We start from the raw sequence: 24519 nt of genomic DNA, 5'->3' as shown, positions 1-24519 counted from the left end.
TCGGGCCGAGTTTTATTTTAAAAAATATTAATTTAATATAATATAAACAAAAGCTTGGATTAATCAGTGAACTATTGAATTAAAAAAACTAGTTAAGATTTGATGATTTTTTTTTGTTTTTAAAATGATATTAAATTTATTTTTATAAAATATAAAAAAAAATTTAATTTAAATTAACTCAAATTAATCTATTTTTACAACTTGAAACTTGTTTTTGAATGAATGTTTATAAGGGAAAGTAAGTGGTTTTGTGTTAAATTTATTTTTATAAAATATAAAAAAATAATTTAATTTAAATTAACTCAAATTAATCCATTTTTACAAATGTATTTTTTTAATATAAAATATATTAAAATAATATTTATTTATTTATTATATTATTTTATTAAAATTATAAAAGAATATTAATTTGATATATAAATACAAAATAATGTAAAAAATATTTTATGCAGTGGAAAAAAACCCCCCTCTAATAATCCTGCAAATAAATATAAAATAACAAATAAAACTCCTCTTAAATAACCAATCATTAAATATAAAAATAGTTCTCTCTTTCTCTCTCTGTGTGAACCCTTCCAGCTTTAGCTGCTTCTCCAGAAAGAAAACCCTTATCTGGGAGTGAGGGTTTATGCTTCTGTGTCTATATCTCTTGTCAGATTCAGGGCGTTAACTCTTTGAGTTCATTACCTAATTGGGATTTTCCAGATCGTTTTTATTTGGATCTGAGATTTAAATCGATGATGGATACAAGAAAGAGAGGGAGACCTGACTTCGGCACTAATGGTTATGGTGGATTCAAGAAATCTAAGCAAGGTCAGTTCTTCTCTTAATTTCAATATCCAGCAACTTAATTTCTTTAATTACTATATGGGTTTTATGTGGATTTTTTTTTAGTGATTTATTTATGCTTATGATTATTTTATTATTATTTTCTGGATTTCTATGTCTTAGCTATTAAGAATTTGTTATCTGTACAGTGTTTCTTTGAGGAGAAACTTAGGCTCAGACGTTCACGGAAAAATCTATAATCCTTAGGCTCACACGTTCACGGAAAAATCTATAATCCTTTGCTTGTTTTAAGATTTAGGTACATGTCAAGAATAAACTTCTAATCCGAGGAAAAGGTGGTTGATTGTTATCTTTGTTGTTTTGTTTTGTTTTCTTTCTAAGATGTAATTTATGATTTTATATTCTTGTTAGAAAGTTTGAAGTATGGTGTCTTGGGGGATAGCTGGTTAGGCTTTCTTTTACACTTGTTGTAGATGTAATTCGGCTTGCATGCATGCCTCACCTTTGTTGCTGTTTCACTGGTAGGACAGTAGTTTCAGGAATTAACCTCATTAGCTTTGATTGTAGTTGTGATTTGCTTGCTTATCCCACCTCTTCTGCTCTTTTTTGAATGCTGGCATAGTATTGTCAGGCAGAACATCTAATGTCCTTGTTAAATAAAAAAATTAACTGTCGTTTGTCGTTGAACATGCAAAATTTTAGTCTGGAGAAACTTGCTTTTATTACAAGTTATACTGTAGGCACCGATATTGTAGCATTCATCTATTGGGTGAAAAGCTGTAAACAGAATACTTCAAACCATGCAAGCACTCAAATTAAATTATCCACAAACTTTAAAAACTGTTTCTCATTATCAAAAGATTGCCCTTTATTTGAGTAATATAATGTATTATATTAACCCAATCACCTTGAGAGATTTTTGGTTTTTCCTCAAACTCACTTTTGTTACATATTTGTCAAATCACCAAACATAACTAACAATATACAGCCTCAAACACAAATACATTTGGCCAAACAAAAACCAAATCATCTTCAAACATCAATTAAACATGCCCTGAACAAAGTGAAACTCACAACAAAAACAACACCCATCAACTTCATTGGAGACTTTGGTTTACTGATGAAGTTTAACAAAATGATGACAGGGTTACCCATATAAGTGGATGCTACATAAGGGTGAAAATTTTGTTGGAATGTAATTGTCAGTGTACATCTCTCATTATGCCTTATGCATTCTTTATGTTAGTTGGATGATTTTATTTAAAGAGCTTCAGTTTTTGTAGGGAATACTACTAGTATTAAACTTGGGAATATTCTAGAGTAAGTTAAGAATCTGGAAATCTTTTAACTAAGAACAAGTAATTAATTTGTGTAACAGAAATGGACTCCTTATCAACTGGTGTAGGAAGCAAATCGAAGCCATGCACCAAGTTTTTCAGGTTCAAATCTTCTCACCCAAATAAGTACCTTGAATTTTATCTTTTATCCTTTAATATTTAGAAGTTACTGTAAATTTTTATTTATTTTTTATTTCACAATATAAGTTATGTACTGCCCTAATGAAGTGGCTATTTAGCTGTTACACAGGTCCTTAATCATAACTGTGCTTTGTTCAGACGAAGTTAATTAATGGAATTTCATTAGAGACTTTGGTTTACTATTGAACTACAAAAAAGATAATTGCTTGCCCGAATACAGTTGACGCTAAGACAGTTACTTGAAGATTGATATTATTTTTATACCAAGGAATGCCTTCTGGCTGTCCCTGCTTCTTTAACAACAGTAATATTTAACATTAGGTTCAGCTATTGAACCCACTTCCTGTTGATAAATGTGGAATCTGTTAAGATAAATCTCAGGTATGATGCCAGAAATTTTGAATAAAGGATTTTGCTGACATGGACTTGTATTACTATAGCAGCAAGTTCTATTTTTATAGATTTGTATTAGTTTGTGATCGCTATGTTATTTGTCATGCTACTGAAGTTTATGCTATGCTATCTTCTAGTCAATGATAAAGTTAACAGTTTGGAGTCTTGTTACCTTAGCATGTCATCACGTTATGGAATCTTAGTTTAATTATATCAGCTATTTCCCTAATTTCTGGTTATAACAGAATTTTGACATAGAATTTCATTTTTATAGGCGGTAGCGTGTTCTGCTTTCATTCCTGATATTTGGGGATGCTGTTATACAGCATTCATCATGTGAACCTGCATTATTATCAGAGTTAATTGCCTTTTGGTTATTGTGTGCAGTCGATAGTTAGAAGAATAAGGTTGTAGTCAAGCATTTCAATCTTTTTTAATTGTCAAGTGATAGTTGCAGGCCTTAATTGTTGAATTAGTAATTAGCTTTTAGATGAAGTACTTTTTTGACTGTTAAGCAGTATCATTTATTTTACTTTTATAAATGGTGGATTGACTGGCAGAACTGATTTCTTCTTTTTCTTTGGTTATGCATTGGATTGCAGTACTGCTGGCTGTCCATTTGGGGAGAGCTGCCACTTTCTCCACCATGTTCCCGGTGGCTACAAGGCTGTGGCCCAGATGGTGAATCTGGGACCTACTGTTGCTTTACTGCCTGTCCCTAACAGCTCTGCTCCGTCTGCTGTTAAAAGCCGGCTATGCAAAAAATACAATAGTGCTGAAGGTTGCAAATTTGGTGATAAATGCCACTTTGCACATGGTGAGTGGGAACTTGGCAAGGCTTTTGTTCCATCTCACAACGATCCTCATGCTGCTGGAAGTGTTCCAGGACGTCTGGGTGGTCGGGTGGAGCCATCCCCTCCTGGCCCTGCCACCAGCTTCGGTGTCTTCGCCACCACTACAAGAATCAGTGTAGACGCCTCCCTCGCTGGATCCATCATTGGTAAGGCTGGTGTGCATTCCAAGCAGATCTGCCGCCAAACAGGAATTAAGCTATCTATTAAGGAGCATGAAACAAATCCAAATCTCAAGAACATTGAGCTAGAGGGGTCATTGGAACAGATTGCCCAAGCTAGTAAGATGGTAGAAGAGCTTGTGAGGGTGACTTCAGCAAATGCCGCTGCAAAAACCTCTGGGGGTCATGGGGGCCACGCCAACCCAGGAAGCAACTATAAGACTAAGTTGTGTGACAATTTTGCCAAAGGGTCTTGCACTTTTGGTCAAAGGTGCCATTTTGCTCACGGGGCTGCCGAATTGCGCAAGTCATCAGTGTGAGTGGACTCTTCAGTTTTCCTAGTTAGTTTATGGCTTTTACTGTTGTGCAGTCTTTGTATGAGTGAGCTCTATTTTTGTTCTGGCTGTGCAATGGTACTTAGCGAGAGAAAATTATTATCTTACTTTTTTGGGGCTTCTTGTGTACTTTTTAGAACTATCATAGCTTTAGCTTCTATCTTCCTCAATTTTATGTATCATACTCTGCCAACTTGTCGATGCTGAACCTGGATTGATGTTTCCGAGTAGATAATAATAGCTTTGCCTAATTTGCTAGAAACCCTGGACTTTTGTATGTTATGACATTACTTTCTCTAAGGCCTTGTATTGCAAACTGCAATTCTTCTGTTTCACACTCCAAAGCCTTCGAATTATTCAATGGCGATTTCTACGTGATCATTACCAGGTGCAAAACTTTCTATAATTGTTTGGTTTCTCTATCATGGTTTGAAAGGTTTTAATCGGACAGGGTTTTTCCCAGTAATGCAATAAGATACAGAGACTACAAACATAGAGTGTGTAAAATATCACTGCAGAATAAATTCATTGCCCTTGGAATTCAATTTTGCAAATCTATGCCGAGACACATTAACCGTAATTACCTCATGAAGTGTGCCCAAGTGCTTGCATATGGTTAGTTCAACAGAAAACAGAGATTCTATCTGTCTTATGTACTCCATTGTATAAGTACTAAATGTTCTTGGTGGGATTTCTGAAGTTGATACGTGGGGTGTTTCTGAAAATACGAGAGTTTTTAATGGGTTTCAGATAGTAAAAGAATGGCTGCAAAACACGTCGCGGTATATTTTATTATACATTGCTTTTCTGATACCCCTCGTGGGTCAAATTGAAGGGGACCATATTTAAATTATTATTTTAACATTATTTATGTTCCTCTTTGTTTTTTTTAAGGTGGAAAACTAGAGGTTTGCTCGCATTACGCTGCTGAATTTTTTGTTATTGTAAAAGATATATTAAAATAATATAAATATTTTTTAAATAAAAAAAATGAGATTTTAGTTATTGAGTTGAAGAGGATTAACAAAAGATGAATATTTTTTAATATTATAAAAAAATATTTATACAATATTCATAAAACATTTTAATGGTCTTATTTTTTCACTGTTCATATAACATTTGAACTCCAATTTTTTTATTTGGAAAGAAAAAAAAATTGTGTTTTTTATTCAAAAAAGAGAAATTTGATAACTAGATTAAATCTTGATAAATTTAATAATATGATAAAAATATGAAACAACAAAAAAAATATCAAAATATAAAATTAAAAAAATTAATCCATGTTAACTTTTCAATTTCCATGAAAACAACATATTCAATCTATATTTTTTTTTAAAAAAAAAAACCTCTCAAATGGGTTATACCATACTCTTTAAAATTAGACACATCTATTATAAAAAATAATCACAATATAAAAAAGGCTAAATAAACAAAACAAACCACATAAAAGAGATATTAATTAAATTATATATCAAAAAAATATTTTAAAAAATTCATATAAAATAAATCATTAATTAAAAAAATTATTATTATTTTTTAAATTAAATTAGATATTGTTGGGTTTGGTGGGCTAGGCCTATAAAACTACAAATTGCACGTAGCCGTTTTTGTTTTTTAGAGTTTAACGAGGTGGACTACGCATTGTCTACCCTAATCATTTGAGAAAAAAAAAACACGTTATCCGCTAAGCCTAGAATCCAACCATTGGAATGGTAGGAAAGCATGGTTTTTTTTCCTCCCAAAAACTCATTTCAACCTATTTTTTTATCTAAAATATTTAAAAAATAATCTAGGAATCTTGTTAAACCAATTTATTATCTCTAAAAACACAAAATCCTGGTTTGAAACCCAAAAACCTTCCAAGTCCAGATATATTGTTTTAAGTGTTTTCAAGGGAAAAAATACATAATCATAACCCCTAGTCATATGAAACTATTTGACATAAAGAACCCTGCTTCTTTTCTTCTGAAAAAATTAAAAAATAAAGAAATAAAATTAATTATCAAAATAGAATTTTTAAAAATTATAGGGACAGTAACCTAATATCTCAAAAACATAAAGAAAGAAAATAAACTTCCATAATAAATGTCAAACAAGCCTCATATTCTACAATTGCTTTTCACTTGAGTCTTATCTTTAAAATCAACCTTCTTTTCTTTAAAAAAAAGTTCACAAGCAATAAGTAAGAAATAATTAGCAATGACTTCAAAATTATTTGAGAAGAAATTCAAACACAATGAGCGAGAAATAATCTACAGCTGATTAGAAGTTAATTGAAAAGAAATCCATACACATAGAGCAGAATAAACCACATAAATTTAAATTTTTTGAAGCAGTAAGTGATAAATAATCAACGATAGATTAAAATTGAAATGGCAATCGGTCCTTCCAATTATTTGTTTTTTGTGAATGCGTAGAAAAATGAAGCTAAGCAATGTATGTTGTTCTCTCAAATTAATTAATATACATCCCTAAAACTAAATTTAATGACTACATTACACAGAACACTAAAAGGCGTGGGATCCTCTCATCACTGTAGATTTTTACAATAATTCTTTTTATTTCAAAACTTTTTTTTTAATTTATTACACCTTTAAATTATCAAATTGAAGACCAATCAAATTCTTTAGGGAATGGAGAGGTTAAAATGGAGAGAATGAATGTTTTTAACAAAGTTTGGGTGAAATATTCATTGTAATCTCTAAATTATCCTAATTATAAATATTTGATCCATCAATTTTCAAAATTTAAGTATAAAGTCAATTTTAGTCTTAAAATTCATTTTTCTTATTTTTTTATCATTAATTTGAGAAAAGAAAGATAAAGTGGTTAAATGTTGACAGTAAAGAAAGAAAATCATTGTTTACAACAATTCTAATTAAAAAAAAGATGATTTTGGTTCTAATACGTTCATTTTAATGATAAAAATTTATCCTAGATGTTTTACCCCTTGAGCTTGCCTTATATGGTAGTTCCGAGCACGAAAATAAATTTAATTTTGAATTGATTGTGAGTTTTCGAGTTAACCTTTGGGTTATTTGAGATCATTGATATGTTTCTAGTATTTTTTTAGTGTTTTAAGTTAATATATAGTTGAAAATGATTTTTTTTTTGAAACATTATAGAATTTTTAATGACTAAAGATCACTAAAATCTAGACATATGACTATTTTTTTTCTTTAAAAAATTAAAGAGTGAACAATCTCATAAAAAAATTAAAAAAATAACAACAATAAATTTAAGACACTTGGGCTGCTCTAGGCATGTGCTTTAATGCCTTTTTTTTATGCTCATATGTTTTGGGCCAACTAGGCTAGAGTGCGTGGTTTTTTTTTTCTTTCATATTTTATTTATCATAATTTAATTTTTATTGTTTATTTTCTTGTAATTTTATAATTCCATATTTTTTTTATTATTAGTTAAAATATGTAATTTGTTTCAGTTTGATATTATTTTTTCCATTGCTTTAATATTTATTTGTTCTTAATTTTAGAAGTATTATTTTAAATATATAAAAAAATTATTTATCCTAATACCGTTCATAATTTGGGTGATAATTTGATTGGTTAATTTTGGATAGTTAGAAGTTATACTTCATAATTTTTTTATGATTGAGTGGATAGTTTTTTATTTAATTAATATTTAATTAAATGCTTCCGTAATTTTTTTATATGAAATTGAATTTTTTTATATAAAAAAACATGTAAAGAATGATATCATATTAGAAAATAATTATCTATCCCACCACAAAACATAATTCATATAAGTAATCTAGTTTACGAGGATGTGTCACATGAATTTTCCATCGGAAAGTTCCTTCTTAGTAAACCATATAGAAAAGTCACATACTTCAACATCAGTGCTCCATTTCTGCTTAATTTTTGATAAAAATCAAACAAGATCATATGTGTATGTTTTTCCAGAGTAATTAACATAATTATTTAGCTAGTTGAAGCCTCCAATTTATTAATTAGCTTAAGCCAACATTAGCATGCCACTTCATTGAATATTTGTGAAAGAAACAAATAGAAAGGTGAAGCTGCCATGAAGCCAACCATTAAAGACAAAAAAAGAATCATTCTACTTGAATACGTGGATCTCACTAACGAACTCTAGAATTCAACGATGGCAACCAAAAAAATAAATCAAATAAATAAAAAAAAAACCCTCATAACAAAACAACAATGGCAACCTCAACTGGATCAAACTCCCTTTTTGACTTGAGCTGTTAAACAACGATTGTAGCAACGAGTGGAAGGTTTATGGAAGTCCAAGTTTGGCCGTTTTCAGGTTTGATGCTGGTGCTTATAGCACACGTGCCAGTGCAACCCCTGTTCCACCTCTGTTCATGCAGTCTCAGTAATCTTTGAAGATGGATTTCGAACTCAAAATGTATTTTATTGCTCATTTTAAATTATTTGTAATATATTATTGATTTTTATACATACTGTGATGGGCTTCATATCATTATATGGCAACCTCGAAGATATAAAGTAAGGATTCATTTTACAAGGAGAAATAAGGATAGAAGTAATACCCGTGATGGGTTTAAGAGGATTGGGATGTTTTTGATTTATCCGAGGCATAATAAATTAACCTTGGTGCTAAAGATTTTGTTTGAATATCCATGTTTGCTTGTTGTGTAAAGAGCTAAATCTCTTACTTGATTTTGTTTTTTGGGTTAAAAATCATGGGTTTTAGTGATTTTGATTAATGGTGGTGTTTAAGACAGTTTTTGTTAGAGATATTTTAGAAATGTGGCTGTGATGGTTTTTTAAAATGTTTTTCGTGTTGAAATGCATTAAAATAGTATTTTTTATTTTAAAAAAATTATTTTTAAAATCAACCTAGTAAAAAAAATCTAAAATATAAAAAAATTAAATTTTTATAAAATATGGTTTGTACCATATTTTCAAATGATAGCAGCTGACTAGTGATTTACATTGAATTTGATACGTGAGTGAGAAAATTTTTGGATAGTGTATAAATCTGTTTTGTGAGAAATATTTGATTAAAAGAATATAATGTTTGTTCTTGCAACTGATGATCATAAAAGTTGCATTAATGAATTTGTTGTGTTAAAAGGATATAATATCCTTTTAAGACGTTTTGGTTAAGGATTTTAGAAAAGTTAATATAATGTTAGCTTTGAATAAGTATATCTTATTGTGGATATATATATATATATATATATATATATATATATATATTATTGTGGTTTATTATGGATAGTCACTGTGGTTTATTAAATGTTGTTGTTGTGTATTTATCTGAAAATTACAGGCTTGATGGTCTCATCAACAAAAAAAAATAAAATTCCATCAGTATTTTTATCAGGAATTTCATCGAAATCTTTGCATCTATTCAAGAACTTTTGATAAAATTTACAAAATGTTAGGATTTAATTATGGAATTCATGACGAACAATTCTATCAACAAACTAGTTGCCGATTAAAAATGAGGAGCAAAATCTAATTTTTTTAACCTAAATATTCCATTAATCACTCTATCAGCATTTGATATTGCTAATGAAAATACCGAAAGAAATAAGATCAGTGACTCTATATTTTTGATGACATGTTTTTGTTGGCAATTAAAATAACGATAGAATATTTGCCTAAACTCCGACGTGTGTGTATGCGCGCGGCGGGACAGGTAAAGTGTAGTGACTGAATGAGACTAGGAAGTAATTAATGGATGGTTTTGGATGCCTAAATTGCTCCAAAGGAAATGCAAGAACACAGTTCTGTTTTCTTTAATGGATAATTACCATGAAAGCACCTGAACCACGATGTATTTGATTAGAATTCTAGTCTAGGAGCAACTCACTTCTGCGAAGCATGGCAGAGGAGATAGTCTGGAATTCAAGGAGAGCTTACAGATAAAAAACACATAGCAAAATGCTTCTCTTATTTGTAATTGCAGACACTTGATCAAGCATGACTTCTGTCACTCGACAGAGTACAGTAACCAATTGACCAGAATAGCAAACACTAATTATTATCTGCTGGCAAAATATGCCAAGAACAAAGGGAGAAAAATCAACGCAACGCCAAAGACAGGTTCTGGATGGATGGTAAAAACTAGAAAGCCACACCGAAGTCGCCCCGAGATTGTTCTGAGGAGCGTAGAAATATAGAAGTTTTCAGATTTAGGCATCAGGATTTGCCAAGAAGTAAGCTTCAACAGCCTTGAACAAGCCTGCAGTCTTTTTGCCATACACATCCTTGATTTGATCTTTGTTCACCTCAGCATCACCCTTGATGTAATATGTGCTGGTTCTCTTGCAGATGGATCCTCCTTCAGGAGTGGGTATAAATTTGTGCTCGTAAGTGACCTTCTCAACTGCATCCTTCCAGACATCAGCTTCAATCAAGCTAAAACTGTAGGTTAAGTTGTCCTCATCAATTGCTTCAATCTTCTGCTTGGCATAATTGAGTTCCTTACCTGTAAGTGAAAGGTTAGACCATTACCTCTTTGTGCAATACATATGTTGATAAGCAGTTTCAGAAGTTACGTTGCTGCTAGGCTATAACTTAATCCGCAAGGATATTTCTTGATTTTGAACACATAGGGCAAGAGTTTTCAATAACTAAACAGGTTGATTAATTAAGCTAACTAGAAGAGAAAACTGACTAACCTTCAGTAAAAGTGATCTTTCTAATGGTTCCCGGCCCTCCATTTCCTTCAATTATCTCAGAGCTCTTGATGTGCTCGGGTAGAATTTTAGGCATAAGAGTGTCGATATCAAGGCAATATGCCTTGAAGAGCTTGGCTGGGGCGACGGCAACGGGAAACTCGCTTTCCAAAGTGATGACACCCATTGTAATCCTGGTTTTGGAGAACGTACAAGATTGAGAAGGAGAGGAACTTGTTGAGTCGTGGGATGGTTTAGAGGTGAAGAAATGAAAGAAGCAGAAGTGCTATTTATAAGATGAGCTAAAGGTGATGCTTTGTGAAATAAAATGTTAAAAATGGTCAAAGCCATCGACAGGATTTTTCATATCTTATGGATGGCCAGGCGATCAATTATTTTAGAGACCAAAACTCAATTTTTTAATGAAAATTGTTACCCAATTCAAAGGAACTGCCTATCAAAATAGACATATACTCTGTTCTAGATGTTGCACTTATAAGCCGTCCCATTGTTTAATAGAATGTGAGAAAAACATTAGCATTCGGGTAATTGAAGCATATAATATATTTTTCTTTTTCTTTTTCTTTTTTAGGTGAATGAGAGAGTGCCTTTGTTGAAAGTTAAGGCGGCGATTGAATTGAACTATATTTTCAGCCAGTGCTGTTGTCGATCGTCGGCGTTACAATTTCGGCTAAAAATGTTTACTATCTCCCTTTTCTTATCAATTTCATCTCATTGTTGATCTTTTTCAGAATGTAGAGATATTATGCATGTAAGCATAGCTCAGTGCGCGCAGGCAGGTTGGATAATGTACATAATTCCTCAAATTGAACTTTTAATTCAGAATTGTCGTCCCGAAACAAGTTTTCTGGATTGATTGGTAATTATTTTTAGAGTTAAAAAATTTTGAGAGGTAAAAAAAACCCTTAAGCTAAAACAAACTTGGCATATCTAAGCATCACATGGAGCTTGACATTCTCCAAACGTCAAAACTAGATTTCATGGTAATTATTCAAATAATAACATTAAAATTCATGGTTAACACGCCAAAGTAGATAGAGAACACATGAAAAGTAACAAAAGAAACAACATTCTGAATATAAAGACACCAAATACTTAAATACTACAATTGATGAAAGCCCAAATGACCCATAAAGTATTCAGACCACCCATAATTTAAAGCTGCCAGCCAGGTGCATTGCTTCCGGTTCCTGTCCCTGTAGTATATCCGGTGCCACCAGTCCCAGTGCCAAATGCAGCACCACCGGCACGCGTATTATGGCCAGTGGTGTCACCTGGAAGCCCACCTGGATGTGTCCTCACCACACCCTCCTCCACTTGCCCTCCATATGGCTGTCCGGTTCCATGACCTGGCATAGCCGACATTTGATGAGTGCCCATGGGGTAACCAGTGACCCCAGTGGCTGAATGGGTGTGGCTGTCATGGCCAATTGTCATGTAACCACCAGTACCTTCACCGGTACAATGTCCTTGACCTCCAGTTGCTGAAGCAGCATGCTTCGATGCCGCATTGTGCTGTTTTGCCTCTTGTTTATCGAGCTCTGCTTGTGTCATCCTTTCTTGTTTCTTTTCTCTTGCCATTTCTTTCTGCACTGGATCATGTGCAGACATCTTCTCTACCTGCAAAAAGTTGTACCATTGGCCTTTAGGAACAAAATTTTAACTTAGACAGGTTAAAAAAATTACTTAACAGACAAATAATTGGAAAAAAAAAAAAAAAGGAAACGAAGAATCAAAATGATAAACCTTCTCTTGCACAGAAGCTTTGGTCTTCTCCATGCCAGCCTTGGCAGAGGCGGCAACGTTAGCAGCGGTTTCCTTCATGCCTTGCATTTTCTCTTCTTCTTTTCTTTCTATCAACTGATCAGATGTTTTTTTTCTCGGATGATGATCGTTACCACTCTAACATCCAGGATATTATATAGACTCCTAAAGTTTCTGGGTAGTTGACACGTGTAACTTGCATGGCACACGTGGTGCTTAATGGGAGATCCTTTGTGTCTTCTTCTGGTAGATTTTAGCCAAATGGAATCTGGATAAGCATAAATGGAGGTTTCCGGCGGTTCAAGGAGCTAGTCTCTGTACGTTGCAGGTAGTGTGAGAAGCGTGGCGACCCGGAAGAGCTTGTATTTCTTACACGTATGGTCCTGTTAAACGTGACCCGATTAGGCTATGAATTGGACCCGCACATTTGTACCTTTTTGGAGCTGTCGGCTAGATCTTTCCTACAATCCATCACTAGGCTTTAGATTGTAGATTTTTTTGGCATCAGGGGGCTCGATGAAGTGTGAAATTGATTTCGAAAAAAATTAATTTCTGCAACTTGAAAGTTATAAGAAATCAGTAAATGGAGATGTCATTTATCCAATGCTTACAATGTGTATTGTGAATAACCAATTTGGTTGTGGACATTTAATTTACTTTTAAATATTTTGTAATATTTTAAAAATCAATATCATAATATTTTTTATGTATTATTTTTAAAAGTTATATTTTATGACTTTTTAAAAATCAAAAGCGAAACCACAGATACTATAAAACTTTCAAATTGGATGGATTGATTTTGTGTTTAGATTAGCGATAATCTAATGAAAAGATATTAGCGATTGATACCTTAACTACTCAAATGTTATTTATTCAAACTAGTTAAAAAGATATATAAATTATTAAATTTTTTTAATATTATTATTAAACTTAGTGTAACAATTTAAACTTGAAAAATCATTATTTAACTTTTTTATTAATATTTAGTTAACTTATCAACCTAATTACTCGGATTATAAACTTCTTTGAATTGAATTTATTTTTCATTTTATTATATAATAAAAATATACCAAAACTAATTTATTACTAATTCAATATTAAATAATAAAAAAATCATACAAAATGATAAAATTAACAAAAAAATAAATATATAAAAATACTAAAAATCACAACTTGACTTGTTGATTAATATTTTAATCAATTCATCAAATCCGTAATTCAAATTATACACTCCACTTGATTAATTTAGTTTTTATTTTATTTTGTTATATGACAAAAAAAATATAAAAAATAATTTATCATAATTTAAAATTAAAAAATGAAATTAAATAAAAATCCTTCAATAATTTTTTTTTAAAAAAAATTACCTAAACAAACAAAATAACTAAGGAAAAAAAAAAAGCTCAATTACAATAATAGGTTGGTTGGATTGGTCTCTAAACTTGGGATAATAAGTCGTCCATGTTCGTTTTAAATCAAATAGTACGCTACTCGAACTCGTGATTTGGTAGGTGCCCGCGCGCTTCAACAAATGGAGCTAAGGCACCATTTTGTTCTAAAACCCTTTAAACAATGTACTAATTGTTTTTTGTGAGTAAAAAAAAATAAACAATATACTTTCCTTTTTTGGTCAGTCAATAAAATACAAAGCATCAGGTCTCGAACAGACGACGTCACTTATTCCCACGCAATGAGCACCGAGTTGCTACATATTGCTTGTTGGCAATTAAAACGATATAACACTTGTTACATTGTGAACACTGACATAGACAACTAATCTTTTTTAGTTGTCCTTAATTAGTAAATAAACAATATACTAATCTTTTTTAGTTTTCTTAATTAAACGCACATCAAATTTAATGTAACCGGGCTTGTGATTCTAAAACTTAATATGAATTTACCACAATTAAATGATAACATGGAAAAAACAGATTATGTCAATAGTTTAATAGATTTAGACCCAATAAAAGGTTTGATCATAATATACTAGAATGATGGTTTAAAAAAATTATAATTTTTTATTTAACTATAGATCAAGCTAAAAATTTTTCAAGAAATTTTAAAGGTTATTTTTTTTATAATAATTAATACATTGCTACGCGGATCATCAACTTTTTAAATATAAAAAATTTAGTATAGTACAAATATCTTATCTCGATAATTTTGTTTTTTTCTTTGTTAGTTTTAGATTTTATGTATTATTTTAGATTTTATAGATGTTTTTGTGGTATTTTTAAATTTTTATTTTTGTTAAAGTTTATGGTGTATTTAAGGGTTTGTAAATTTTTTTTTGAGAGATAAATTTTATGAATATTACTTTTAGAGATAATAAATCAGTTAATTTAAGGTTCATATCTGTAGTATTTTTTATTTATTAAATATTTATGTTACGTGTTTATTGTTATTATTATCTTTCGTCTGCATCAAAATTCTTCCATTAAACGGTTCAAGGGACGGATGCTCTTTTACTTGATCAAGCAGCCACAAAAATACATTTATTATCCATGTAAGTATATTATAATTTTAGAAAGTGACTCATTCTTATAACAATATGTTCTTGTTGCATTGATTGAGATTTACATGTTCTATTATTATAGTGTGTTTTTTATATTATTTTCCTCGAAACTGTACTACTCTGGAAAACATTTAGCAATTATTTTCACTATACATATAAGAGATAATATTTAAGTTTTTTAAGAAATAGTTTTTCCTTAATTTTTCGAGAATGAAGAAAATTCAATATTAAGAACTCACGTATATAAAAGAATCATTGTCTTCACTAAAAGGATTAGAAAACATTATGGTGCTTCATTATTTATATAAACAAATGAAGTAAAAAATAAGTATTCTATTATTATTTTGATATCAATAAACAATGTTTTCAAAAAAAAAATTATACATAGGTTAACATATAATTAATTGTAAAGTAATTATTAATATTGTCATAAAAACTTTATTGCTCGTGAAAAATATTGTTTAATTGGATCATTGTTTAAATATTATTTTAATAAATCTATTTAAAAATATTTTTATCCTAAAAAAATAATAATGAAAAAAGAAGCTAAGGGCCATTTTAAAACAAGCCATGCACGCTTAGGGCCAAAACATAAAATCCACAAACTTCATGACCCAAGTAATATGTAAATTGAGACTCGGTGATAAAAATAAAAAAGTTTCCCGTAGCTTTCCAACATGGGCTCTATTCTTTATTTTTTTTATTACTCTTTGACCCTTTACATATGTGAGAACATACAAAGCAAGAAAAAAAAAATCTTGACACATAAAATTATTTAATATAATTTTAAAAGATAAAATCTAAAAAAACTAAAGCTCAATCACTAAAATTAAAAAATATATATATTATAAATAAACCACCTCATCATGCAACTGGTGGCAGAATTCAAATAAAAACTTCAATTTTATTAATGGATGTTTTTTTTAGCGAGGTGTATTTATAGTTATTTTTTAAAATGATTTTTATTTAAAAAAATATATTAATAATATTTTTTATTTTTTAAAAATTATTTTTAAGATTAATAAATCAAAATAATTTAAAAACATCAAAAGTACATTAATTTAAAATAAAAAATTTTAATTTTTTAAAAAATATTTTTAAAACATAATACCAAACAGTGCCACCACAAGTTTCCAAGTTTTGAAAAATAAACTTCTCACGTATTCATATATGTAAATGAAGGGGATACTTCATTGTACTGATTGTTTTTTTTTTTTTTTGCAATTCACTTGATGCATTTACGGTGTGAATATTTTTATTGGTATTTATTAATAAATTTAATGATGAAAAAATTGATTTGTAAATATCATCATAATATACCAACAATAAAATTTCATTGTTATTTCTATTTATATTTCCTAATTTTCTGGTATTGTTATTCTTGCCAAATTGGGTCTCTGCATGTTCCAACCACTTTCAAAATTCATGGAAAAAAACACAAAACCTTTGGCCATTTTATTGCAAGTTTATTAACTCGATTTCTCTGATATCTGGAATTAAGACATGTTTCTATGGAGGATTCGATTGCTTTCTTGAATGAAATCCTGTGTGTGCATTTACGTTACGTTATAGAAGACATACGTCTCGATTTTCAAGCTAATCTTAAACTTATGGGAAGGTTTTGCCATTCGTTGAATGATGCATGCCATAGAAAACTACTAAATTCGTAAAGATCATAATCTGTGTTTCTTGAGAAGTCTAACTTCATACTCATCACCGTATGGGATAATTTGATCACCATAGAAAAGCAGGTGCTGGCTATACAAACTCAATTTCAAAAACATTGTAAGCAGCTTTTAATTCGAGTTTGGGTGAGGCTGAGTTGGGTTGGTTCGAATCAATTTTTTTATGTATTAAATGTGATGTGTTAATCGAGCCGAGTAATGAGTATGCAATCTTAATTGTTTTTTATTTAAAATATATAAATTATCACTTTAAATTTAGTGTGGCACCTCACAATATTACATCCTCATTTATTACTGTAAAGAATCTTACATGTAGCAAATACTCTTGCTGTCCCAGATCACATTTAAAAATAATAATGCATGTGATTAAAAAATTATAAATTCAGTTTTAAAACATATTATTAAATATATTATTGATTTAATAATAATATATTTATAATTATGAAGTTTTCAAGATTTGTTATTATATACAACTAGCTGAGTTATCTTATATATTTTTTTTAAATACATCAATTATCTAATTTATATCATATATTATTTAACACTTGAAGTATAAACATTACCGCAACACACTAATATACTAATTTTATATATTCTTAATTATTTATAATATTGTTATCATAATGGACCAACCTATGAGTTGGGCAAATGAACAATATTGTTATCATAGGTTAATGATGGACCAACCTATGAGTTGGGCAAATGACCCAAAAACAAACTAGGTCAAGATAAAAAAGTCAAATAAAGATATTTTTTTTTTGTTTTTTTAGTTATATCGCACGTGTATAATATCACGGTGATCTTTTACTTTCACTAACAAAATGAATTATGACAAGTTATATGTCTAAAGCACCTGATGATTTGATGTCAAACCAAATCTTTTGTGAGACATGTATTATTTTTTAGAAAAAAGTGCTCAAAATGAAAATCTAGGGTTATTATCTTTTTATTTTTTTGATAAATAAAAATATTTTATAAGAGTTATTTATGTGTCAAATCAATATTAACATTGTGTAAAATATATAATGTATAAATTCTTTAAAGGCCCACTATATTTTTATCTACATTAATATATGTGTTAGATATTTTTTTCTATTAATACATATTTGAGAGATATTTTCCATCAATATATATATATATATATTATGAATATTTTCCATCAACATTAATACATATGATATAGATTTTTTTAAAATATTATTAGTGTAATGTTATACTTTATTCTCTCAAATTTATTATGAGTTATAAATAGATTATGAATTTTTTAAACAAAAAGCTTAGAATTTTTATTATTTACTGTATATTTATTTTTAGAATATTTTTCTATATTTTTTTAAAAGATTAATGACTTAATCATAAAAAATCATTGAAGAAGATTTTTTTTGTAGATATCAAAAACCAACTATCAAGGCTAGACAAAATAGAATTAAACTTTAAACTTTAAAGCTAGAAATTTACATTGAATTTTACACAAGATTTGCAATAACATAATATTGCAACACATCCTCAATTATAACCATATAAAAACAAATGAGTTGGAGCCTTTAATATTGAAGTTAAAATATTATTTATTTTAATATATTAATATAAAAAATAATTTTTTAACAAAAATATTTTAAAACACTACTTTTAATACACTCCAAGAGATGCTATAGATGTCACTCGGGTCATCAACTTATCAACTCACGTGATTACATGGTGGACTGTAAATTAGTCAAACTAGCAGGGGCAACTCCGTCAATATGATAAACGGATATTTCTTCTTCGACGCTATTGAAAGGGGCGGTCAAGATTGGGGCCACGGGATGTTATAGATACTGGATACGCATTAGCATCACAGAAACCATCCAAAAACAACTGACAAGGCGTCACGTGAAACTATACCAGAACTCTAAACAAGTCCCCTGATGATTATTGGTATTTCAATTTGGTCCTTATACAACAAAAACCGAATATTTCTATCAATTATTATCAACCTAGCAATCAAATACCCACATTATATTGGGATAAGAAAAGGTAACGGGTTTCATTTTCATGGTAATAACTTCAACCCTTCTAAAGTATATGGTGGATATTGTTTTATATTGAAACACTCGTGTGATACATGATGGATACCTAATCCTTCATCACTTTGTTCTTAAAAAAAAAAAGACTTGAATATTTTAGATAAACTGATGTAAACGTCAAAATCACAGTAATTTGTTGTTTGAGAATGGATTGTGATCTCCATAATAGTCAAGGGACTGATTTGTGGTTACCTGTAAAACATTAAAGAATCGGCTGGCGAAATTTAAAAAAAGCCAAATGTCTAAACGACAAGTTGATCTATATATATGTGGTGCCCATATTTGTAAACGATTGACGTTTTGCTTATATACTGACCTCTTCCTCTTCAACGTCCTTTGCTCAAGGGGTCGGCTACTTGTAGAGAGAATTTTGAGGCGAGGAGAGAGAGAGAGAGGCTTTGACAGAAGGAGAACCACTCCCTTTCTCTTTTTATCAGGTATTTATTACATTTTCTTTTTCGTTTGATAGTTTTTTAGCTCTCTGTTCTTGCTGGTTCAATCATGCACTTGCATTTTGTGTTTGATCCTCTCGTGGGCTATGTTAAACAATGTCGGTTTTCTGTTTTTCTTCTCCAGGGTTTTATATATTTTAGTTAGATCCAGGTACCAAAGATGATAGATTTGTTCAAGATCAATAACAATTTTCTTAAAAAATCTTGGGATATATTCATTTTTCTCCTCTTAATAAAAGAAAACGTAGCTGATCTAACATTGACATCATGTTTACTGATAATGTTTAAGAATCCAATGACTCTGTTCAAGTGACATCTTTTCGCTGTCAGATTTTAATGCATGTCAAGTCAACTACAGATCTTTCTTTTATATATCTCTCTGATATTTTCGTTATTATATTTAAATCGGTTGGCCTGAATGCTTGTTTTGTAATTAACTGCTTATATATATATATATATATGGTGGTGTAAATCTGTAAGCATGGTAGGATTTATTCTTAAACTGCAAGCAAGCGAATTGCTTTCCTTCTTTGATTGCAACTGGTTTTGTGTTTTGCAATTTTTGACAGCTTTTCTGTCTCTTTTTCGACAAGCTCTGCACTCAGCAAATTAATGAAATATAACCCCACAATATCTTATATTTAGTTTTATTAACCAAACCATTTCGACACCAAACTTTGATATTATATTAAAAAATAATAGTATAATTTCAACGCTTTTTTAAAAAGTATTCGTCTGATTTTGTTAATTTTTTATTAATCGTTGAACCAAGGTGATTAGCTGAATTTGGATGCTGTTCTTGATTTGGTTTCTATAATAAAATATCGAAAATCTTGGTAGACCCTAGTGACTAAAGAATCGAAACGGCGCTGGTGATTTTTTTTTATTTTTTTAATTAACGTGGGTGATTTTTTTTTTTAATAGTAGAGGGTGGTGGCTCTTGACTTTCAGCCTTAGCTTTTGACTGTAGTTATAGGCTGATAGCTGTTTTCTTGCATTTCTTTGACCACATTTTTCGACGCACATATAGTTTCTCCATCTGACTGGCTGCTTGTGGAATTTGATTTCTGTTCGTATATCATATTTCTGCGTTTTGGATTACAGCCTAACAAGAGTTCGAGTCCAATTTTAATTTAATTTTTTTATATTTAACTTATTTTAATATGTTTATTTTAATAATAATTTTTTATTCCCTCGGGACTTGAGCCGGTTCATAAATAAACTCTATTAAATTTAATAATTTTTTTTTATTTAATTATAAAATAAAAATAAAAATAAAAATTTATAAAATTATAAAAATTAATTTAAATATTAATTTAAAATAATTATTTCTAGAAAACAAATATAAATCAATAATATAGTTTATTTCCTTTATATCAACTCATCATCAAACCTGTAAATTAAATAAGTATATATTAAATAAGCGAAGGTTATATTTAAGTTATAAATTATAATAAAATTATAATTTTTTTATTTAATTATATAATAACCATAATAAACCATAAATAAAATCAATCACTAATCCAGTACCAAACCAGTACATTAGATTTGGAAGATAATGAATATACGCTAGTTGTTGCTGATCTGTTAGGACCCGAGCACTAGGTCCACACGGGTAACCAGGGCGTCAATTTCTGGGTCAGGGTTCAATGACCAACCCGTGATGTCTTCATCTGTCAGTGATTTTTGGTGAGTGAGATTGTTACACTATCGCGAGAGCTGAGTCTTACGGTTCCGGTATAAAAAACATATCGTAAAAGAATAGAAGTCTTACGCTAATCAAACAGATACTACAATGCCAGATGGTTTCTCGATCTCTGTGTTCTCAAATTTGTGGGGGCGGTACATGGTGGATGCTGTAAGGTTTGTGAATGGTGTGTCTTGACTGCCTCGTTTTGTTTCTCCAGAATTTATGAATTTGGAATATCTTCCATGTCAGTTTCTTGTTGTTATGGGGTTCACTTGTCTTCAAAGAAAAATGGGAAGGCCCGACAAGCAGAGGAGGGGAGAAATTACAAGGCACAGACTCCTTTCTGCCGCTGTCATGACCCCTACTAAAACACCCTCTCACAGCGCTGTTGCTCCACCCCACGGGGAATATCTTCCGTGTTAGTTTCTTGCTGTTATGGGGATCATTTGTCGTTAAAGAAAAATAGGAAAGTCCGAGAGGAGGAGAGAAATTACTAGGCATTTAGTCCTTTCTTCACTGCAAAAACCTCCTTCTCACTGCTCTGTCACCCTACCCCACGGGGAAAAAGAAAAGAGACTGTGCTATGCCAGGGGACCTCATATTGGCAGCTAGCGCTCCTTCAGTGTTCTAGCGTGCTTGGCCCATCCTGGATGTCTGTGTTATAAGGATAATACCACTTTTTTTCTTCACTTTTTTCCTTATGATAATAAAAAAAGAGTGTCTTTTTTTATTATCTCCATCATAAATTAATAATTTAGACAACAAATATCTTGCAATAAAGAATCGTGGGCAGTTGTTGATCTGCGCCAATAGGGTAAATTATGGGGATGGTATGGTTACCAATGTAATTTCTCTGGTCCAATGCTAGCAGACTTCTCAAACATTAATTTGAACTTGTCTGGTCGTCTCACCAAGCTTCAACACGACTGGGTGGCCACAAGGATAATAAGCCACGTTGAGTAGTTCACATGTAGTTTACTTCTTTACGCGTAATTGAAGATTAATCAGTTCTTTTCCGGGTCAATTACGTTCTTAAAAACCAATTATCTACTTGCTTGCATTGATAATTCCATGCTTACGGAACGAGTTTTCTTCTAATATCTAATTAACAAGTGATTGCGCTCAAAACTGAGCAAAACCTGGATAAATACAAGGCAATTACTTTCTTTATCCCTTTACGTTTTATGTTTCTTCGCTTGCATTGAGAGAACTGGTTAATTCGAAGACAAATCAAGCTCTACAAACGTGGGAAAAGCTTGTGCTATGTATATGTGCATATTTTCCACAAATTTAATAATTGCATGTTTACTTTGAAGCCCTTGAGTTGTTGGGAGGAAAGTTCGGTGTTGATGTACAATGCTTACTTGTCAAACGTTAACTAATACCAGTCGCTGTCCATATATACAACACTGATAGATTGCCGGTTTCCGGAAGTTATTATAAACCTGCGGAAAAACTTACACTTGTAGGATTTTTGTTTTCAGGTTGTGAAACAATGGGTGCTGGTGGCAGAATGTCTCCTTATTCCCCCGGGAAGGTGGAATCTCATGTCTTGAAGCGAGCTCCTGACTCGAAGCCACCATTCACGCTCGGGCAGGTCAAGAAAGCCATTCCACCGCATTGCTTCCGGCGTTCTCTTCTTCGCTCATTCTCATACGTTGTTTATGACCTGATCATTGCCTCTCTCTTTTATTACGTTGCTACCAATTACTTCCACCTCCTTCCTCACCCTCTCTCTTATGTGGCCTGGCCGATTTATTGGGCTGTCCAGGGATGTGTCCTAACTGGCGTTTGGGTCTTGGCTCATGAGTGTGGTCATCATGCCTTTAGTGACTATCAATTGCTCGATGACATCGTTGGTCTTATCCTCCACTCTTGTCTCCTTGTCCCTTATTTTTCATGGAAACACAGTCATCGCCGCCATCATTCCAACACAGGCTCTTTGGAGAGGGATGAAGTTTTTGTCCCCAAACAGAAATCTTCTATCTCTTGGTTCTCCAAATACCTTAACAACCCACCAGGTCGTTTTCTCACTATTGCCATCACACTTACTCTCGGCTGGCCTCTTTACCTAGCATGCAATGTTTCAGGCAGGCCTTATGACAGGTTTGCCTGCCACTACGATCCATATGGCCCTATCTTCAATGATCGTGAGCGTGCGGAGATATATATTTCCGACGCTGGTGTTCTTGCTGTCACTTATGGGCTCTACCGCCTTGCAGTCGCAAAGGGGCTTGCTTGGGTTCTTTGTGTCTATGGAGGACCATTACTTGTGGTGAATGCGTTTCTTGTTCTGATCACATATTTGCAGCACACTCACGTCGCTTTGCCACATTATGATTCTTCGGAGTGGGACTGGTTGAGAGGAGCTCTAGCAACTGTTGATAGAGATTATGGAATCTTGAACAAGGCTTTCCATAACATAACAGACACTCATGTAGCTCACCATTTGTTCTCAACGATGCCACACTATCACGCCATGGAGGCTACCAAGACAATAAAACCAATTTTGGGAGAATACTACCAATTCGACGGAACTCCATTCTACAAGGCACTGTGGAGAGAGGGCAAGGAGTGTATTTATGTTCAGCAAGACGAAGGTAAGCCGAAGAGCAAAGGTGTTTATTGGTACTCGAACAAATTTGATTGAAAATGTCATCACGCATGCATCAGGGAAGTTTCATTTTCCTGTTATAGGAATCTAGCTTCCCTTTCTTCATGGCTTAGGGTGCGCATCGAATCTTAGAGCTGTTCTTCCTTTCGAATAATTGTCAGTTATTTGAAGGTCCAGTTTGTATTAGTCATGCTGTTAATTAAAACCTTGGTTTTAACGCTGGCAAACAAACATTATTTCTTACAGAAACCACTAGAAAATCCATATCCTTGGATGCATGCATTATTTAGCATCTATCTATGATTAAATTAAGAGTTTAAAACGTTAGGTTTAACATTGCACGGCATTCAGAAAGGGAATGCCCATAGAAATGGGTCTGTGATCAATGTCATTGCTATCATGTCATGCAGCCATGAAAGATGAAAAACATGGATCATCTTTAAAAATAAATATTTCGCATAAAACGTGTGAATAAACTACATGAAAAACATGTCATGTCATTGCTGATTTAAATGTTTTTTTAATGTAAGAAAAATAGTTAGGCTGATTTATTTTTTTTTTAATGTAAAAATAAAAACACGAAAGAAGCTCGGATTGAAATCAAAGTAACCACTGACTATTAACTTCAAACCGAGTAAATTTTTTAAATTATTACCCATACAATTTTAAAATAGATTCAACAAGAAGCTCGGATTGAAATCAATTTAATATTAAAAAAATATAATTAAGTGTAAAAAAACTTCAAACTTAAATATTTAACAAAGCAAAAAAAAAATTTAAAAAATAAAGATTAATTCTGATAGGTTTTTTTTTTTGAAAAAAATTAGCACAATAATTAAACGAATTTAGTAGAATAACTCTCCTTTGAAAACTCTTTCGAAGAAATATTATTATCATATCGCTCTTGAAAAGCGAAATATTAACTAAATATCACTAACACGACACCTTTCAAAAGAGTAAATTTCTAGCTTCTCAATATACCTATCCAGCTCGCTTGCCAATCCGCGTATAACAGCGAAAAATGTGAAGTAAACAGCAGAAAACTAAAACCAAAACCCAAAAGACAAA

At 31.3% G+C, this 24519-nt stretch overlaps 4 protein-coding genes and 1 long non-coding RNA gene across 5 annotated transcripts; 3 read left to right on the top strand and 2 right to left on the bottom strand.

Annotated features, from left to right (window-relative positions):
- Window positions 1-522: 522 nt before the first annotated feature.
- LOC105131779 (zinc finger CCCH domain-containing protein 31) lies at window positions 523-4336 on the top strand. The gene is made up of 3 exons (XM_011034919.1): window positions 523-813; window positions 2168-2228; window positions 3263-4336. Exons 1-3 carry the CDS (start codon window positions 738-740, stop codon window positions 3990-3992), a joined length of 867 nt encoding a protein of 288 aa, XP_011033221.1. The 5' UTR covers window positions 523-737; the 3' UTR covers window positions 3993-4336.
- Window positions 820-1916, top strand: LOC105131777 (uncharacterized). Its single transcript, XR_843496.1, has 2 exons — window positions 820-1000; window positions 1036-1916. It is a non-coding gene; the product is annotated as an uncharacterized LOC105131777 (long non-coding RNA).
- A 5551-nt stretch (window positions 4337-9887) lies between the features above and the next one.
- On the bottom strand, window positions 9888-10921 carry LOC105131776 (major allergen Pru ar 1-like). Its single transcript, XM_011034918.1, has 2 exons — window positions 10648-10921; window positions 9888-10454 (listed from the first exon to the last, which is right to left on the bottom strand). Exons 1-2 carry the CDS (start codon window positions 10829-10831, stop codon window positions 10159-10161), a joined length of 480 nt encoding a protein of 159 aa, XP_011033220.1. The 5' UTR covers window positions 10832-10921; the 3' UTR covers window positions 9888-10158.
- Window positions 10922-11621: 700 nt separating this feature from the next.
- LEA4-5 (Late Embryogenesis Abundant 4-5) lies at window positions 11622-12705 on the bottom strand. Its single transcript, XM_011034917.1, has 2 exons — window positions 12412-12705; window positions 11622-12285 (listed from the first exon to the last, which is right to left on the bottom strand). Exons 1-2 carry the CDS (start codon window positions 12496-12498, stop codon window positions 11821-11823), a joined length of 552 nt encoding a protein of 183 aa, XP_011033219.1. The 5' UTR covers window positions 12499-12705; the 3' UTR covers window positions 11622-11820.
- Window positions 12706-18918: 6213 nt separating this feature from the next.
- LOC105131774 (omega-6 fatty acid desaturase, endoplasmic reticulum isozyme 2) lies at window positions 18919-23740 on the top strand. The gene is made up of 2 exons (XM_011034916.1): window positions 18919-19132; window positions 22322-23740. Exons 1-2 carry the CDS (start codon window positions 18934-18936, stop codon window positions 23485-23487), a joined length of 1365 nt encoding a protein of 454 aa, XP_011033218.1. The 5' UTR covers window positions 18919-18933; the 3' UTR covers window positions 23488-23740.
- The last annotated feature ends 779 nt before the right edge of the window (window positions 23741-24519 follow it).

Source organism: Populus euphratica, unplaced genomic scaffold, assembly GCF_000495115.2.
Source record: "Populus euphratica unplaced genomic scaffold, PopEup_1.0 scaffold101.1, whole genome shotgun sequence".
NCBI lineage: Eukaryota > Viridiplantae > Streptophyta > Magnoliopsida > Malpighiales > Salicaceae > Populus > Populus euphratica.
Note: the sequence above shows the minus strand (reverse complement) of the source record. Positions and strands in the feature narration are given on the sequence as shown.

Excerpts from the sequence above, each read along its gene's own strand:
- LOC105131774 (XM_011034916.1), top strand. The coding sequence starts at position 18,934 with ATGTCTAAACGACAAGTTGATCTATATATATGTGGTGCCCATATTTGT. Across the intron at positions 19,133-22,321 it reads TCCCTTTCTCTTTTTATCAG|GTTGTGAAACAATGGGTGCT; the intron begins GTATTTATTACA and ends TTTTGTTTTCAG.
- LOC105131779 (XM_011034919.1), top strand. The coding sequence starts at position 738 with ATGATGGATACAAGAAAGAGAGGGAGACCTGACTTCGGCACTAATGGT. Across the intron at positions 814-2,167 it reads ATTCAAGAAATCTAAGCAAG|AAATGGACTCCTTATCAACT; the intron begins GTCAGTTCTTCT and ends TTTGTGTAACAG. Across the intron at positions 2,229-3,262 it reads CCATGCACCAAGTTTTTCAG|TACTGCTGGCTGTCCATTTG; the intron begins GTTCAAATCTTC and ends ATTGGATTGCAG.
- LOC105131776 (XM_011034918.1), bottom strand. The coding sequence starts at position 10,831 with ATGGGTGTCATCACTTTGGAAAGCGAGTTTCCCGTTGCCGTCGCCCCA. Across the intron at positions 10,455-10,647 it reads AAAGATCACTTTTACTGAAG|GTAAGGAACTCAATTATGCC; the intron begins GTTAGTCAGTTT and ends TTTCACTTACAG.
- LEA4-5 (XM_011034917.1), bottom strand. The coding sequence starts at position 12,498 with ATGCAAGGCATGAAGGAAACCGCTGCTAACGTTGCCGCCTCTGCCAAG. Across the intron at positions 12,286-12,411 it reads AAGCTTCTGTGCAAGAGAAG|GTAGAGAAGATGTCTGCACA; the intron begins GTTTATCATTTT and ends AACTTTTTGCAG.